General features: G+C 40.9%; 1 protein-coding gene across 1 annotated transcript in view; it reads right to left on the bottom strand.

The window, feature by feature from the left end:
* The window catches only part of ADGRA2 (adhesion G protein-coupled receptor A2), a 127,070-nt gene that overhangs the window by 20,797 nt on the left and 88,276 nt on the right, over positions 1-17,997 (bottom strand). Inside the window, exons 3-8 of the mRNA XM_069986822.1 lie at positions 10,233-10,304; positions 8,716-8,787; positions 6,185-6,256; positions 5,943-6,106; positions 5,632-5,845; positions 190-354 (exon numbers count right to left, since the gene is read on the bottom strand). Of these exons, the coding sequence (XP_069842923.1) occupies positions 190-354; positions 5,632-5,845; positions 5,943-6,106; positions 6,185-6,256; positions 8,716-8,787; positions 10,233-10,304 (759 nt within the window). The remainder of the gene's footprint in view (positions 1-189; positions 355-5,631; positions 5,846-5,942; positions 6,107-6,184; positions 6,257-8,715; positions 8,788-10,232; positions 10,305-17,997) is intronic.

The raw sequence follows: 17,997 nt of genomic DNA on the forward strand, positions 1-17,997 counted from the left end.
TGTAAAGAGTTCTTCTTGTAAAGATTACATGGAAGGATATTCCCATTAAACTTAATGCAAAAAGCCAGGCCCACCTGGACCAGTGGTATTGAGTCTTTATAAAATGTTGAGCCCATTGGTTTCACTGACCTCAACGTCATCTGATGTTTTATGTTAAAGCAGACTGGCTAGAATGAAGAAAAAACTTACCTGAAGTCTCCTCTGTTGTTGGTCACTCTGTCAGCAGGACAGTAGGATGCAGAAGTCTCCAAAACCACTAGCTCCACTTTCTTGCTGATGTTGCCATATTCAGTGGACACGCTGCACTCCCACTCACCGTTGGCAGAAAGCAAGATGTTGGAGAGGATCAAACCACTGCGGAAACAATTTATGGAAAGAAGGTCAATGGTCTAAGTGGTGGGATAAGTCTTTACTGGAGAAAAAAGACATGATAAAAAGATGGAGATCAAAGATGAAAAATTACAACTTCAAGACAAGCTAGAGAACAAGGAGGTAAAACATGTCCATGGGAGGCCCCTATATTATGCCTTAAGGGAGTTGACAAAAAAAAAAAAGTTTGTGCTGTAGTGGGAAATAAACTTTATGTACATTATGTCTTTACTCATATAGGCTAAAACAAACAACAAAAAACCTTGTACTCAATACCAGTGACTCTACACTGGGACACCACTAGAATCCATGTGCCACCATCAAATGCTATACATAGACCCATATATTTAAGACATGTTTTAAGGGAAGAATAGCTATGAAATATTAAATGCAGTATTCTACATTTTTCACAGCAGAAAAAGCCTCAATATACTCCTGTATGAAATAAGAGTCATATGGTAGTATACTAGGGCCTGGGCCATATTACAGCTCTGTACAACTCTGAGGATGTGTGCAGCTTTAATGCACACACGTATAAAGTCTTAGGATGGGTTCACATTTTTTGCAGTCCGTATAACGGATCAGTTTTTTAGTGATTACTTTTAACGTACAAAAAAACGTACAACAAAAAACATCAGTTTAATTTTTTTTTATTTTTTTTTTAAATAATTGAGGTCAATGGAAAATTAATCCAAATGGACAACACACAATTGCATCCATCCCCCATCACTGGTTAACATCAAGCAGTATTGGGAAAAGGCCTGGGCTTACACCTAGTATTTTGGTCAGTATTTTTAGCCAAAACCAAGAGAGGAACCGACATAGAGAATAACTACAATAGAAGGATTTGCACCTACTTCTGTGTTTTGGACTCACTCCTGGTTTGGGCTAAAAATATAGACTGAAATACTGTGTATGACCCCAGCCTGTGTATGACCCCAAACTCAAAGACCGATCCTTGTGCAGGGATGTAAAGTTTCATAGAGATTACAAACTCTGTAGTATCCCAAAATCATAAAAGAAAAAGAAGTGACGCACAGACACAAGCAGAGGGTGAACGTGCCAGAATCAGACTGTATAATGTCCTGAGTTAACCCCTGAAAAACGGCTTTGTTTTCGCCACTATAATAATGTGTAGGGTCAGACGTCATACACACAAATCATCTGTGAGAGCTGCCTTATGTTTTATGTGATATTATGTTCAGGAAATAAAAACCCTTAACCCCTGTACTCCCCCTTCCCTCACATATTTCCCTCCAAGAAACTAGTTCAGCTACCGTCCTAGTCGCCTAAGGGGCACAGATTGAAGCTGCTGATAGACTCTGACACCACTGGCCTGCCTTCATCCCCCCTCATAAAGTAGTGAGGTTTATTTAATAGAAGGCAGAAAATGACTTATTGTTTAAATAATGGTTTATGTTAAACATATTTTTTTAAGAATTTTTGGTGATATTTTTTCTAATTTTTAATATTTCTATAGTCTAAAATAATTCTGATATCTTGCAGTTTTCATTCTTACCACTGGGGCTAAAACTAAGCTGAGAGTTCCTGTTCTGTGGTGATAGGAGGAGGCTGCTGTAAAGTGATCTGTACAGCATTGCAGCAACATGTGACAACAGTAGATAGAGGAGACAATAGCAGCTCCCTGTGGAATGACCCCTTCACACAGAGCACACTCAGTAATGTTTTGCATTTATTTCAAGGGGACAGACTCTGTCTATTGTTGTCTATGTCCATGAGTTTTGCTGTACTAAAGCTAACCCTAAGGCCATGTGCAGACGCTGTAAGTGACCCGGCCGGGTCGCAGAACGGCCGGTCTCTGAAAAGATCATCCCAGCCGATACTGAAGTACCGGCCAGATGATCTTTAGCCCCGCAGAGTTCTGATGCGGGCACATCCATGCCGGGATACCATAGCCAGCAAAGGCACGCATATTTTCATAATAATCACGGCCGCTGTACAACGGCTGTGGTTTTACGAAAATATACGTTGTGTGAACATAGCAAATGGAAACAGATTAATAGAGCAACTTTTAGTATCTGACTCTAATTAGTAAAAGAAAATTTAGGTGACACATTCCTTAGAACATAACAGGGGACTTAATAAGCCAAGCCAGAAACTCCTTCAGAGATTGTTTCTTAGGGGGCATTCACATGTTTCTCGCATGGTCTGTAGATAAAGAAAATGTTCTGCAGACTGGAATGCGGAATCAGTACACCAACGTGAAGATTTCAATTGTTTTGACGTTCCCCGTATCATAATGGATCATTATGATATGATAATATAGTGTCATAAAGATGTATGGAGACTTACAGGAAAGTTACCCCCAAAAAGTTCTCAGTGTAGTATGAATATCCTATAAGTCTCCATACGTCTTTAAGACGCTCTCTTCAATGAGAAACATTATGTCTCTGGTCCTATAACATATTAGTTGTCATCCCACTGTTCTAGAATTTTAACAACGTGCCAGAAGAGAACAACTCAGTGATTTGATATAATAACCTATTCCACCATCTACCATAGCGGATATATAGCAACCTGTCCAGGAAGGAACACTGAGCTCACGTGAACCGAAGTGAACTGGACATGAAGCTTGGTGCAGATGATTCAATGCAGCAGTCTGGAGACCTTGGCAGTCTCTCGCACATTGTCTGCAGCACATAAACCTCATATGATGTATAGGTTTTGTCTCAGCACCAGGATTGTGTCACAATGGGGGAAAAGAAAGCTTTGCAGGAAAGAAGACTGGAAGAGGATAAACAAAGAATGACAGGCGGCCAAGCCAGAAAATGACATTTATGAATAAGGTGAAAATATACGTGAATACTGGATGCGTAGCGTGTGATAAGAGGCCATACATGGGAGATGACAGTCATCTCTAAGGTCTACAATTACATTTATCATGTTACTTATAGTAAGAATTTAAATGCTTTTATTAACACAGTCAGGTCTATCCTGATCCCGATATGACTATAGCAGGTGGAAATTATTTGTATCAGTATATGCTGTATACTGGTGACTACATACAAGTAATGACTATGGTCAACCTATAAACATATCCATATTGCCTCAGTGATGGCCACATGGAGGCGCTCTCACCTAATCTACATACACCATCTCACCAATGAAAAAAAAAAAGTTCTGCACTATATAAAAGTTTTTCTATGACTATGGGGCATCCAACTGTTTGCTACAGATATATGAAACTGTTTGCCTATACAGGTGGATACATCTCATATTAAGTTCCATTACAAGAGAAAATTTTTCTTTGAGGGTTTTTTTCTGCCCAGTATCCTATAAAGTACAATCAAAGGTATCCAGTATCTACAGTAAAGCAGCCAAACATACATGAAAAATGTCAGGTCTAGTCTATGTATTTTACACTATACATCTGGATACCTTCCAAATGTATATGCCCAGTGTATGCTGTGAACAGAGAATGAACATGGCCTAACATTCTTAGACAATCCCATTGTAATCACATGCGGCGTTGGTGCCATAGTTCTTGGCACCTCTGTAACCTTCTTGGGTATCGGCATTATCCCATAGCTACTAACAAGGGGTGAACATAGTGCTCGGCAGGGGTCCAACCACTGGGATCCCCACTGATAATGGAGCCACATCACAGAGGATAGGGGTTTCATCACACTGGGGGCCGGCAGGGCTGGCGGGACCACCTCCAGTGCTTCATGCCGGGACGGTGCTCAGGAATAGACCAACGATGTGCGCGGTAACCCGGGGGGCAGTTAAAGAAAAGGACTGCGGCAACGGCATCCCTGTGCCTGCACTGGTCTATTCATGTAAAAACCCCAAAGCAATGTACATAGTGGTACATTCGCTTTAACACAGGGAAACTGCCAGCCTGAATGAACAGAGTGCACGGGTTTACAGGTGGGCTACTACATGATGCGCTATAGTGCTAACATAGACCCTCACCAACAGCTTACTATGTATATTTACTATGGGGTTTCTCATTTTCAGACGCCCTCCAAAACAACAAAAATACTTTCCATTTAATAAATTATTAAAATCCTAAAAATATAAACTGTATCCAAGATATTCTGAAGCCGCAACCATTACCCCACATCTTATAGGGAACTGTAATAAGCAAAAGGCAACAATAGTTTACACACCACACCACAGTCTTAGGGGCTGGAATGGGATCAAGAATGTGCGTATAACGTGTTTATTTCGAAGTGTTATTGTGCCGGGGCTGTAACAATTAAGCATGCACAGACTAGGTGGGCCAAGTGACTCTGATATGCCGTCAATTGCTCAGTTTCTTGGTGCACCTTGGCAGAAGAATTGGACATCCGATAGGAGTCCCTGAACGCACAGGATGTGCCTCCATGCTGAGAGGAAACGGCTGATTTGCCAGCTAGGAATAAACAGTTTATCAGGACCGGAGTCGGCAGGATGCGGGGCCGTAATACCAGAACCGCTTGCTAAATTTAAACTCAGACATTGAATGTAAACAAGACATTCCTGCTCTCCCCGGGCCGAGCACGCTATGGAGCCATACTCCCTGGCCATGCATGGCTCATACATGTGTTTCACATGTTACATATGAACCCTCTCAATCAATGGTCTCCAACCTGGGGCTCTCCAGCTGTTGCAAAACTACATCTCCCAGCATGGCAATGCATGCATGCTGAGATTTGTGGCTCCGCTACAGCTAGAAAGCCAATGCTGTAGGTTGGAAACCACTGCTGTAGGCAATATGGATACCCTATGCTTTGTGGATGAGCATAGTATAGGGATCCCCTGCACTCCTGTCTCATGTGGTGTATATCAAATATGCAAAATTACTGTGGAGACACCCTCACATGTTTTTCAATGTCCACTAGTCAGAATCCTACTTCACACTGATGAGGGGCAAAAACTCCCGAAACAGCTGTCTGTGGATGCATACTTTCTTTGGGTATTTCCCAAGTCCTGTCATTTTTTGACTGCGACTTGTTGGAAGGTGATTTCTTTGACTGGAGGCCCCCTTGGCTTGGTTGTTTCTTCCCGGTAAATGGTCTGGCTAGCTCACTTACATTGCATATTTGATTTCCCAGAGAGCAATGTTCCTAGATTCACTGACGTTGAGGTTGAGAAACATGTGATGGTGTCTCTGCAGTGTTTTGGTTGATCTCCGTGAGGTCAACCATCATTCTTTTAAATGTGGTGTGTATCCGGCATTGTACCATTGTATATAACTTCTTTGAAAACTATAGACTGGCATCTAGGTTAGGTTCCCAGAGTACCAGTTTTCCATACCTTGTTATGAAAGTACAGTCATGTACGATTGTTTCCTCCAGTATAATTCCCTGTTCTTCATCCTCTTCCACCTGCTTCCCGTTGTGATACCAGATGATCTGACTGCTATTGCCCAAGTAACTTGCCGTACACTGAATAGGTATTCGGTCACCCTGAAACACAACTTGTCTCAAGGATGGGATAAGCTGGTGTGTGTGAAGTTCCGGGGTCCCCCCTAAGATGATAAACACCATTATCATGTCTTTCTGGTTTGTTATAACCACAACAGGATACAGTATGGAGTCCATACATAGGGATCAGTGATTCCTTACCACAAGTTAGCTGACTTTCCTTCAGATTCCGCAATGGCCGCTCTCTAAGTGCACTTGGATATGAACACAACGTCCTGTCTGAGATCTTGCCTGAACCATTTTTGGCCCAGGTAGCTATCCATTGTAGGTGACAGTCACAGGTCAGGAAATCTGTGGAAAAATCCCTAAACAGAGACAAGGATCCATCAGCATCTACTCTGCTGGACACCAGTATAAGTGGACTACACGGTATGTATACTCACACTAGCTTCAGGGAGGGGAGCTCATCAAACACCCCAGGACTCAGAGTAGAGAAGATGTTTCCAGACAAAAATCTACAAGGAGACCAATATATTAGAGTATCTGCACCAGGCTAGATTGACTTTCTATTAAAATATATTAATACAACTGAACTTAGAAGCATTTCCACATCTTCTTATATATCTTCATGCAAGATCTTATTTCTGGATTTATTTGAAGAGGTTTTCCAGGATTATAATACAGATACTTAAGATAGGTTATTAAAGGGGTTATCCAGGATTGTGTGGTAATAAAATTCAGCTCCATTCACTTCAATGGAACTGAGCTGCAAAACCCGCAACCCAAACTGGAAGAAAGCAGCCATGGTTCAGTTTTTCATTGAAAACCCCTTTAATATGGGATTGGTGGGAGGAACACTTTATTTCAATAAGACAAGGCTGCAATTCTCTGTGTAGCCCCTACTATACAGTGTGCAAGCCTACAGAGCTATGTAAACAGAAAGAATCTGGGGGGGGGCTGATGAACATTAAAGGGGTAGTTCACAAAAAAAATCTTTCTTTCAAATCAACTGATGCCAGAAAGTGGCACAGAATTGTCATTTACGTCTGTTAAGTGGTGTATTCCTTCCAGACTGGAGAGCAGGAGAGTTTTCTATGGGGATTTGCTACTGCTCTGGACAGTTCCTGACACGGACAGAGGTGGCAGCAGAGAGCACAGTGTCAGACTGGAAAGAATCCACCACTATCTGTTATTATACTGGATGTATGTTATACTCTTTATTTGGTGACGAATGTAAATAGATCCACCCAGTTTACTTTTGACTCCAATCAGTTTTCTGTCCGTTTGTCCCATTGTCATATAGCACATATAGCTAAAATAGAGGGAAGGATGGCTCCCGGCGGAGACGTGGCTGACCACAGCTCAAGGTAACATAGTAATGATAGAACTCCACAGGTAATAAGGACACAGCTCTGATAACACTGCGACCTGATGCCACAAGCTGAGGGTACAACGCTGTCACATGACCGCGACAGACAGACAGACCTCAGGGCCTACAAATAGCACAAAAAGGATAAGGACAAGAAAACAAGAAGAATGTTGATTGTATCGTCCCAAAATAGAACGGGTCCGGCAAATGCTGAATCAGAGGGTTTTATAGGCCTGCAAGTGTCAGGAGAGTGCTGGCATTTTAATGGTGGTATATTTTAAGGAATGGGTACTTGTCTCCCTGCCTTGTGGTTACTCAAATGAGCGGGTTTATTCTAAGCTCAGCACGAATCCAAAGCCAAGGTTATTATTTTTTATTTTTAACTTGCACAGTTCCTAGATCTTCTGCTCGTCGGGGTGTACTCATCATCAAAAAACTGCTACCATCATCAAAATTAGATTGTCAGTCGGGCTGGACAAGGAGCAGAAATACAAAATATACCACACTATACACATCCACTTACTGTGTTTCACCGAAAAAAAGACAGTGCCTTATTTATTTTATCCTCAAAAACAGGCACTAGGGGGGGGAGATTTATCAAACTGGTGTAAAGTAGAATTGTTCTAGTTGCCCCTAGCAACCAATCAGATTCCACCTTTCATTTTTCAAAAAATCTGTGAGAAAGGTGGAATCTGATTGGTTGCTAGGGGCAACTAAGACAATTCTACTTTACACCAGTTTGATAAATCTCCCCCTACGTCTTATTTTCAGGGGATGTCTTATTTCTCTCCCCCCTCCTGGTCAGTGGGAGAGAAATAAGACAACCTCCCCAGACCTCCCTGGAATACTCACCCCGAAACCATCAGCAGCAGGACGTGAATCAGGCGTGGGACGGTGTACATTGGGACATACCGAGGATGTGGAAGCCATGGACCAGTATGCCTGCTGCGCTGGCTTCGGAGGTCCACAAGGGGATTAGGTGAGTCCTGGGTGGCAGGCAGCCCTACTTTAGGGGGGGGGCACCTTACTTTTGGGGGTGCCCTAGTTTAGACTTGCACTACTATTCTGATGAAGAGGACCTTTGTTCCTCGAAACGTGTAAATATTGTGCACTTTTGATAAATGTTTTAACTTTTTTCTGCCTCTAACTGTTGGAGTCTTTTGGGCAGCGCTAACATTTTTGGATTAGCCATGCACCATTTTTGTACTTAGACTAGCCTAGTTTAGAGTAGGGGGTGCCTTATTTGGGGGGGGGGGGGGGGGGGGGGGGGAATGCCTTACTTTAGGCTAAAGGATAGGGTACTTGGGGTGTCTTATTTTAGAAGGGTCTTTTGTTTTCAGGGAAACATGGTATAACATAACACACAGTTTAAGTGAAAGGAGCATTGACACATTGTTTATCAAGGTAAGTACAGATGTAGCAGAGCTGAATTTAGTGTTTATCTATATAATGTGATATCTAAGTAATATTGCAGGTTTATGACAGGTGCAAATGTGAAAACAGTATACTGTAAATTTTCTGGTAAAGTGTTTCGGGTATAGGCCACCGGTTTAGAATGAGGTCCTGTCAGAAGAAGCAAATATAATGTGCGGTATGTATACTTACAGGCGAGATAGGCTGGTCAGACCCTGAAAGGCAGCAGGAAGCACACAGCCAATTCTGTTATTGGAGATGTCCCTGGAACAAAAAGGCACATTTACTTTACAGTAGTATGAGAATCATGGTGAGCCAGAACAGAGAGACCTTCCGCTATGGTGGATCGGGCCTGTTCATCAATTACATTCACAGTCAGTTATTTTAATGGACACTAGGCAACAATACATTTCCTCTCCAATGCTAAATAATTGACATTACTTTACACAAAATTCCAATATTTTTTTTAAAGGGAACCTGTAGGCATCAGGTTATAAAGCAGAAAGAGCTGAGAAAATTTATATAATGTCTTGTGGAAAAGATTCCAGGATAACCTGTCATTTATTCATGTAACTCTCAGCTCATTCTGGGCTAAGAAGTTATGTGGGTGGTCCTACTCAGTGATTGACAGCTCCCTCTATAGGTACACTTACACAGATAGCTGTCAATCACTAAGTAGGGCCACCTACTTGATTACATAGCTGAGAATGAGCAGAGTTTTATATGAATAAATTACAAGGTATACTGAAACTATTCTCAAAAACTATTTTTTGTATCAATCTGCTCAGCTCCTCCTACTCCATGAAAGGGAGCCTGCAGATTGGACTTGTGTCAGGTTCCCTTTAATTCTTGCCCTCAGTTGGTGTGTGGTATTGCAGCTCAGTTCCATTGAAGTTAAAGTAGTACGCTAGCAAAAATCTTTCTTTCAAATCAACTGGTTTCAGAAAGTTATATAAATTTTTAATTTACTTCTATTTAAAAATCTCAAGTCTTTCTGTACTTACCAGCTGCTGTATGTCCTGCAGGAAGTGGTGTTTTCTTTTCAGTCTAACCTGGTGCTCTCTGCTGCCACCCCTTTCTGAGACAGGAACTGTGCAGAGCAAGAGAGATTTTCTATGGAGATTGACTACTGCACTGGACATTTCCTGTCTTGGACAGAGGTGGCAGCAGAGAGCACTGTGTCAACCTGAAAAGAAAAGAAAAAAACACTTCCTGTAGGACATCCAGCAGCTGATAAATACTGGAAGACGAGATTTTTAAATAGAAGTAAATGACAAATCTATATAACTTTTTGAAACCAGTTGATTTGAAAGAAAAAGATTTTCATCAGAGTACCCCTTTAATGGAGCCAAGTTGTAATACCACACACAACCTGTGTGGTGCTGTTTTTTGAAGAAAGCAGATCATTTTTATATAATCCTGAATAAAACCTTTAACATGAAAATCTATGGTAAAATACTGAACGCAATACAGTAGTTTTTCTAGGTGGTCAATAAATCAATATACTCCGGCTATGGCATTTTTTGTGTTTATAAACAATAAAAAAAATACACTTTTGAAATTCATGGTATTTCTTTTTTACGTGCAAAAACTACAACAAATGCAGAAAAAGCATCAGAAGGAGTCCTTAGGGAATTGTAATGGAAGCAAGTTGCTAATAAATTCTGTCTGTCATTCCGGGATTCCTCTCACATTTTCTACATACTTACAGGCGCTTTAACTCAGGCAGTCCCAAGAAAGCTCCAGGTTCCATTTTGCTGATCAAGTTGTTCTTCAAATCTCTAGAAAAAGAAAAAGAAAGAGGTAGATCAGCATTTTTCTGGGTGACTTCTTGCTGTTAGAAACCATATTTGCGGGGTTGCGGCTCCTTTCTCCAACTGTCTTTGCAGCCCTGTTCACACCATGAGAAAAACTGGTTAATGTGAATAGTACTTGGTGGCCGGATGATCCTTTCAGCCGCAGAGCTCTGATGCGGGCGCATGTCAGTTGTTTGCGGCGGCGTATGGGATCCCGGCCGGAGCGTGTACGATGTGTGTACGCTCCGGCCGGGATCCCATAGAACAACAGGCATTGTTCCACCGCGGTAAAAGTACGGCCGTACTTTTACGTAGTGTGAACATAGCCTAAGACAAAACTAAAGTAGTTAATTATGATTGTTACAACAATTGTTTACTCCATCTGATCCCAGGAACAGAAGGAACGATTTGTAATTACACTGTACGATTAGTGAACGAATATGAAATTACTTTGAACAAATGTGCAATTACAGCGAATGATTAACAGTGATTTCAGGGTCAGATCTAAATGAACGATCAATGGCACGTGAATGATTTTTAATCGTTGCCTGCAATTACACAGGACAATTATTGTTTAAATTCGAACGATATAATGATTTTTCGCACAATAAGCGTCCCGTGTAATAGGGTCCTTAGACACTAGGGGGATATTAATCAAACATGGTGTAAAGTGAAACTGGCTCAGTTGCCCCTAGCAACCAATCAGATTCCTCCTTTCATTTTCCAAAGAGTCTGTGAGGAATGAAAGGTGGAATCTGATTGGTTGCTAGGGGCAACTGAGCCAGTTTCACTTTACACCATGTTTGATAAATCTCCCCTTATCGGTGGAATTTATCTGGTCGAAATAAAGTGCCGTCCCTCTTAATAAAACAGATAAATCAGCCTAGGCCCATACAGTTTTATACATCACATGGTTGACCATTCATTTGGCACTGTATGGCTTCCCTCTACAATAGCAGCTTCTATAATAAAATGCAGGGCTCATGAGACGACTCCTCTAAGAGACCAATCCATTATATAATTATATGTATATATCATGTATCCTATAAATCAATAAAAGGCAGCAAATATTCCAAGGAAGAGAACCAGCAGGAGGTGGGATCAAATGAGGACCACATGATGTCCGATCACTATGGCTTGTCTTATGAACTCCCAATGTATGTTATTATCCAGATTATGATATAACGGCATGTTACTGTAATGTCGATCAGTCAGATATCTCCGTCTATTCCTTTCCCTACAGCCGGCGATCTAGTTCCGATAAGCCTGTTTGAATCTCACACCTCCTTATCCCCTGGAGTAAGGTCAAGATGCTAATGGTATTCCTCAGTCTTCCATGTATTCCAGGAATGTATATAGAAAACACTGATAATCAGTCGTTAATACCAACTTTCTCCAATGGATGAAAGGAATGTAGAAAAATAGAAGCAGTCCACGTCAAATGTCCATTGCAAACACCTTATTATAAAGTTTCCACTTTAGGCTGGCACCATACCGAGATCCAGAAGACTTTAAAAGAAAAAGAGACACAAAGCACCTCATAGGATAACATTGTCTTATGCAAAGGAGATGTGTTACACAAACTGCTCACCCTGTCGTGTTGTGACTATAGTTACTTTCAATTACTTATAGTTCATGGTCCCAAATGCGGCCGATGCAGCTGGAAATGTCACTTAGGGAGGCGCTCGCAAGAATAGTGCATGAGGAAGTAGATGGTAGTGTGTAGACAAAAATCCAGCACAAAAGCACCCAATACGCTAAGAGGAGCTGGACCCTTTTATTAAAGGGGTACGCTGGCGAAAACTAAACATTTTTAAATCAACTGGTGTCCGAAAATTATAAAAATTTGTAAATTACTTCTATTAATAAAATCTCAATACTTCAAGCTGATGTACGTCCTGCAAGAAGTGGTGTTTTCTTTCCAGTCTGACACAGCGCTCTCTGCTGACATCTCTGTCCAAGTCAGGAAGTGTCCAGAGGAGGAGAGGTGTTGTATGAGGATTTGCTGCTGCTCTGGACAGTTCCTGACATGGACAGAGGTGGCAGCAGAGAGCACAGTGTCAGACTGGAAAGAATACTCTACTTCCTGCAAGGCATACAGCAGCTAATAAGTACTTGAAGGATTAAGATTTTTAAGACACCAGTTAATTTTTTTTTTTGGATAATTAAATAAATTATAACAAAAATACACTGTGTCGAGGACTATTACACTCATTAGACAAATACCGGACACTGCCAGTAAACGGAATGCTAGTTCAGTAGTATCTGGTGAAGAAAGGAGTTGTTCCTTCGAAACGCGTTGTAAGAAAGCTAGTTATTTTTCAGTTTTTTACACACAGTGGGGTGAGGAGTGGATAAGGTTGCGCTGTTATAACCACTGTTTTCTTTGGTCTTGATCCTCCATTTTTTATTAAGCAAGTAAAAAAAACCTCTTACCAACTACATATAATTTCAAGGTCATCATTGAAACAGCACAACCCTGCCAGGCGATCGTGCATTTGACTGAATTAAATTCTGTGCTGATCAAGCCATATAGTGCCCTCTGTGTTCTACTTATCCATTTATTTAAATCAATGAATGTATTGATAGGTATCAAATATATTGCTGGGATATGCCACCAATGACCAACTGGGCAGGGTGGTGGCTTCATAATTCTTAAAGCAAAAGGGGAAGGAAAGTGCTATGCCACTTTGTCCTGATGGATCCACCTGGCATTTTCTGGGCAGCTGCCTGAGTGCCCATGAATAATAATCAGTGGTCACAGTGGTCAGAACTATACTGCACTTTTTTGGCATCCACCAAAGTCTATGACAAGTCAATTCCATCATGAAGCCTCAAAGAGTTACATTAGCAATGAGTCTTTTAGCAGTTATTTGTAATATTAAAAGAAAAAAAAATGACAACAAACTAAAGCAGTATCATCAGAACAAGAAGGAATAGACGACTATTCACAGAATATGAAGTGCTCCGGTTGTAGACGAGATCGTTGTGGAGCGGGTCAGAAGAATCCAGAATTCTCATGCACAAGAAAGTCCCATAGGGTCACATATAACACCCGAGAAGACAAAGCATGGCCACAAATCAAAGGAAAAGATGCCCTCTGTGTCAGCAAAACAGGGCTTCATTGATCTGATTTGTTCACCAACTTCCAGCACAACAGTCGCTATATTGTACATTGTCACTGGGAGAGAAGAAGTCTAGGACAGGGAAAGGGCAGTGGGAAAGAGAGCGACGTCCATCAATACTCTGTAAATTTTCACGCTTTTCGAGCCAATAATAGAATGTGGTTGAAATACATAGACAGTTTCTACTACAAATACCAAAGGGCTTAGTCAGGCTTATGTATCCTATATCTTTGAAGCTACACCATAGAATATTATGTAACATTTAGCACAACTCAAATCACTTGTTTTCTATAAAGAATTATGAAATAGTGCGTAGCGCTCCTTAGATAATCGCTCCGCCAAATATATTTAAGGGATGTCGGCACCTTTGCACTGATTTTCTAATTGTTGATTTGTTTCCTTAAAAGAAAATGAAATCAATTTGTTAATAATCTTTATAAAAAATTTCCTACCATTTAGCCGCCACTCAAAGAAAAATAAATCAGATTTTCTGAATCCATCAGGCAGATTTTTTGCTTTCTCTATGATAGAGATAACAGCAGGGGAAGGCTAAATACCAGATGATAGACAGGGGTGAGAGAAAACCTGAAGAACAGCTCACGCAGGCTGGAAAGAAATGGGAGAGCAGGTACAAGGCAGTCTACAGGGGAGGATTACATATACATAGAGGGAAAATAGAGCTCATACAACACTTGGTAGAGGCTGCATAAGAAAAAGTAAGCAAATGTACTCAACTAATGTCAGAAATTTCTACAGATTTGTAAATGACTTCTATTTAAAAATCTTAATCTTCCAGTACTTATCATCTGCTATATGTCCTGCAGGAAGTAATGTATTCTTTCCAGAGATTTTCTATGGGGAGTTGCTACTGCTCTGGAAAGTTCCTGGCATGGAAAGAGGTGGCAGCAGAGATCACTGTGAAGTACCCCTTAAATAAAGACCTATGGCGACATTTTTTTTGCACCACCAGTACAAAACCAGGAAAAAATAAAATGCTTTTCAAACATGGCCATTCTTTAGTTGTTGTAAAACCACAACTCCCTTCATGATAAGAGTTGTAATCCTGTGTAAGCTGAAAAGCCCCAGGTTGCTTAACGCTGCTATGGACATTAGACTTTTCTATAAACTGGAATCAAAAGTTATTTGTAGAAAAGAAAAAGATTTCCAATAACGTTATAGATTGCTATGGCTATGGAAGAGGTCAAGAGTCTCATGCATAGATCCCATCTATAGAACAGATTGTATAAACAGTAAATTCATCTAAAGACTATGAATCAAATATAGAATATAGCTTGAGAGAACAGAGATACAACAAGTGTTCTTTAAAGAGTCACTGTCGTATTTTTTTTTTTGCAGAAATCAATAGTCCAGGCGATTTTAAGAAACTTTGTAATTGGGTTTATTAGCCAAATCTGCCATTATCTGCATGTAAAAAGCCTTTTCCCAGGTCCCCCCCTCCTTCCTCTTTTTCATCCACTCTGAAAAATCTGAAAATTGTGACTTGTTGCAGGAGACGTACCCTGTCTGCTCTAGGGAGAGGGGAGGGGGGAGGAGGAAGGAGGGAGTTAGCCGGCAGCAGAAAGCAGATAACAGAGGATTACAGGCACAGAGCTGGGTGACAGCTGTAATCTGAGCTCAGACAGGTCAGTGGTGATGGTCAGAACAGATAACGAGTGAGGGATTTGTAGATTAACTCTTTGTTGTCCTGTTTTGGTCTTTTCTTTAGCTCTCTCCATAGGAGAACAATGAAGACAGGGGGGAGAGCTTCAAACTGCTTTTTCATGATAAAAATGCATTTTTCGGATAATAAACCCAATTACAAAGTTTCTTAAAATCGCCTGGACTATTGATTTCTGCAAAAAAAAAATTCACGACAGTGACACTTTAATGTGTCCCCTGTTATTATAATCTGGAGAACCCCTATTTCATAGGTAGACGACTTATGATTTAATGAACATGTACAGTTAAAGGAGGTTTTACTACTATGAGAAGTCGGGTGAATGTTGGGGGTCTCAGCAGTGGTAACCCCTCCGTTCAGAATGTTCTTATGTATTCACTTACAGACAAGGGGTACAGGGGGTTAGGGTTATATTCGGGACCCAGTGGTCAGTATATACAGAAATCACCAATTGCCAGGGACCACAGTAGGACTAATAAAAACGTAATTTTTAATAAAGATAATTTAAAAAAATACTAGCAATATAGTATATTTTTTGTATATTTAGTATATTATTAATTTCTTTTTTAATTATCTTTATTAAAAGTTATGTTTTATTAGTCCTACTGTGGTCCCTGGCAATCGGTGATTTCAGGATGTTATTATGGCATAACGTATTCTGCACAGCTAGCATCTGGTCCTGTCAGGGGGGAAGGGGGGGGGCACATACTAATTTCTTTAGGTATTTGTTCATGCACATTACAATGCCAATTCCATAAGATGAGAAATGTCTTTGAATGGCTTTCAGCTTTGACTTTTATACCCACAGGTCTCGTTTGGCCATCATAGACAGCGGAGTTGTTCTACACCTCTGAAAAATAAGCAACAATCATCCAAAACACACAGGATATCACCTCCCGGCTTGTTCGGGGTGAATCCATGGAGCCAGGAGAAGGCTTTGCACTTACTGGGTGGGACGGCTCAGCGCAGGAGACAGAGATGCATGAAAGGAAAATGTTTCGGGCTGTATGTCACTCTGACCTCATAGCTTGGTTAGTACCCAAAGTCGTCCAAACTAAACAGGCCCAGGCGTTTCCCAAGCCCGGAGCAGAAGACCCCCATCTGCATCAATCCCACAAGACCCAACCTTTTAAACTCTTTATGTACTGAATAAAAATGGCAAAAGACAAACTATACATGTGTATGAGCACATACATCAATATGCTTCCCGAGAAGAGGACCAATGCAGAACAGTGTCAGGTAGAGGGCAGGGACTGACAGTAGTAGTTGGGGGTGCTACCGGAAATTCTGGTCTTGGGGGGAGACCTGGAATTCTGCTTTGAGTCCAAGCATGGTGCATGGCGTGAATGATGGATTAATCTATTACACACATGTAGACACAGATGTCATCATCTGGGAATACTGAGGATGTTTCTCAGGGATAACATGATGAATGTGCCCCAGAAGACATAGAAGAAAGCCTGGAGATTGTTTTCATCTATTGACTTATGCAGACACAAGAAATACCTGGGTTTAGTTGTATGGAGAGGAATGGAAACCCCACTGTAGCAGCAGAACTTAGTGGAGTACTTGATCCCCTACAAGTACTGAAGCCGTCTATTGTACATCTGTAGGGAATGTTCCCTGCAGGCTTTTCCGAGGTCATAGCACATTAACATAGGAGGACCTCTGTCCTAGACCATAACTTCCCACATGCAACTCTTATAGCCATGCTTAGTAAAAGTAGACTTTGTTTCCAAGTAGGATTTATTTCTGCTATGCTATTTTGATGTTTTTTTTTTCTGAACACTGTATCTGCCTCCAGCTATGATGTCCATTTGATGGTCGGTTCTTAACCATAGCAAACAGGAATTCTAAGCATTGATTTTACAAAACTGTATGTTACTATTACTGAATGGTTATCAGTTTGTAGCTACATTGCAATTTAATAGTAATAATAGCATATATAAAATGTAGTCCACAAGCAAAAGATTTCAAAGGCACTACGACCCCCAGCAGGCATAGATATCAGGTTTTACATCCACATGTGATCAATTCAGTGGTGCTCAGCTTGGTTATAGGACAGTCCAATGTGTGAATGAGTAAAATAAGATAATGTCCAGCGGCACTCACCATAAAACTTTATTCAGTATGCAAAAGATATACAAAACAGGCACATGGAGACACCTCTCCCCACAGCTGTGAGGGTTGAGGATGTGAGTAGAGGTGTCTCCATGTTCCTGTTTTGTATGTCTTTTAGTTATTAAATAAAGATCATGTTTTATGGTGAGTGCCGCTGGACATTATCTTTCTTTACTTATATATAAAATGTATATGCTCAATGTCCAACATTACTTTGATTGTTATGGTACTAAACCATTTCAAACTGTATAGAATTGAATTTACTATTCCCTATCTAGGCATGTGCGCATGGGTAAAACCTGCTCCAAACAACCTTTGACAATCGCTTTAATGGTGCGTTCCCACCTACAGGATCTGCAGCTGATTTTCTGCAGCCGATTTCATTTAAATAACTGAACACAGCATCAGATCTGCTGCAGATCCTGTAGGTGAGAACGCACCCTAAAGAAGTTATCTGGGCATGGATTACGAGCATAATTCATTCCAGGACTGTGCTTGTAATCCAAATCTTTTGAAACACATAGGGCCATCAGCCTAAAAAGGCTCCCTCTATCTTGTAACTCTCGCACTAATGGTATTTATGTGAGCTTAAAATTAATGAAGAATAAAAATTAACTATTATTAATTATCTAGTAAAACGTGTGACGAGATACATCAATTAAAAACACAGCTGCCAGGGATAAGTGTGTTATAATCAGTGGAGTAACTACCAGGGTTACAGCGGTCGCTACTGCGACCCGGCCCGCCACAAAGG

The sequence above is a fragment of the Dendropsophus ebraccatus genome, chromosome 1 (genome assembly GCF_027789765.1).
Source record: "Dendropsophus ebraccatus isolate aDenEbr1 chromosome 1, aDenEbr1.pat, whole genome shotgun sequence".
NCBI lineage: Eukaryota > Metazoa > Chordata > Amphibia > Anura > Hylidae > Dendropsophus > Dendropsophus ebraccatus.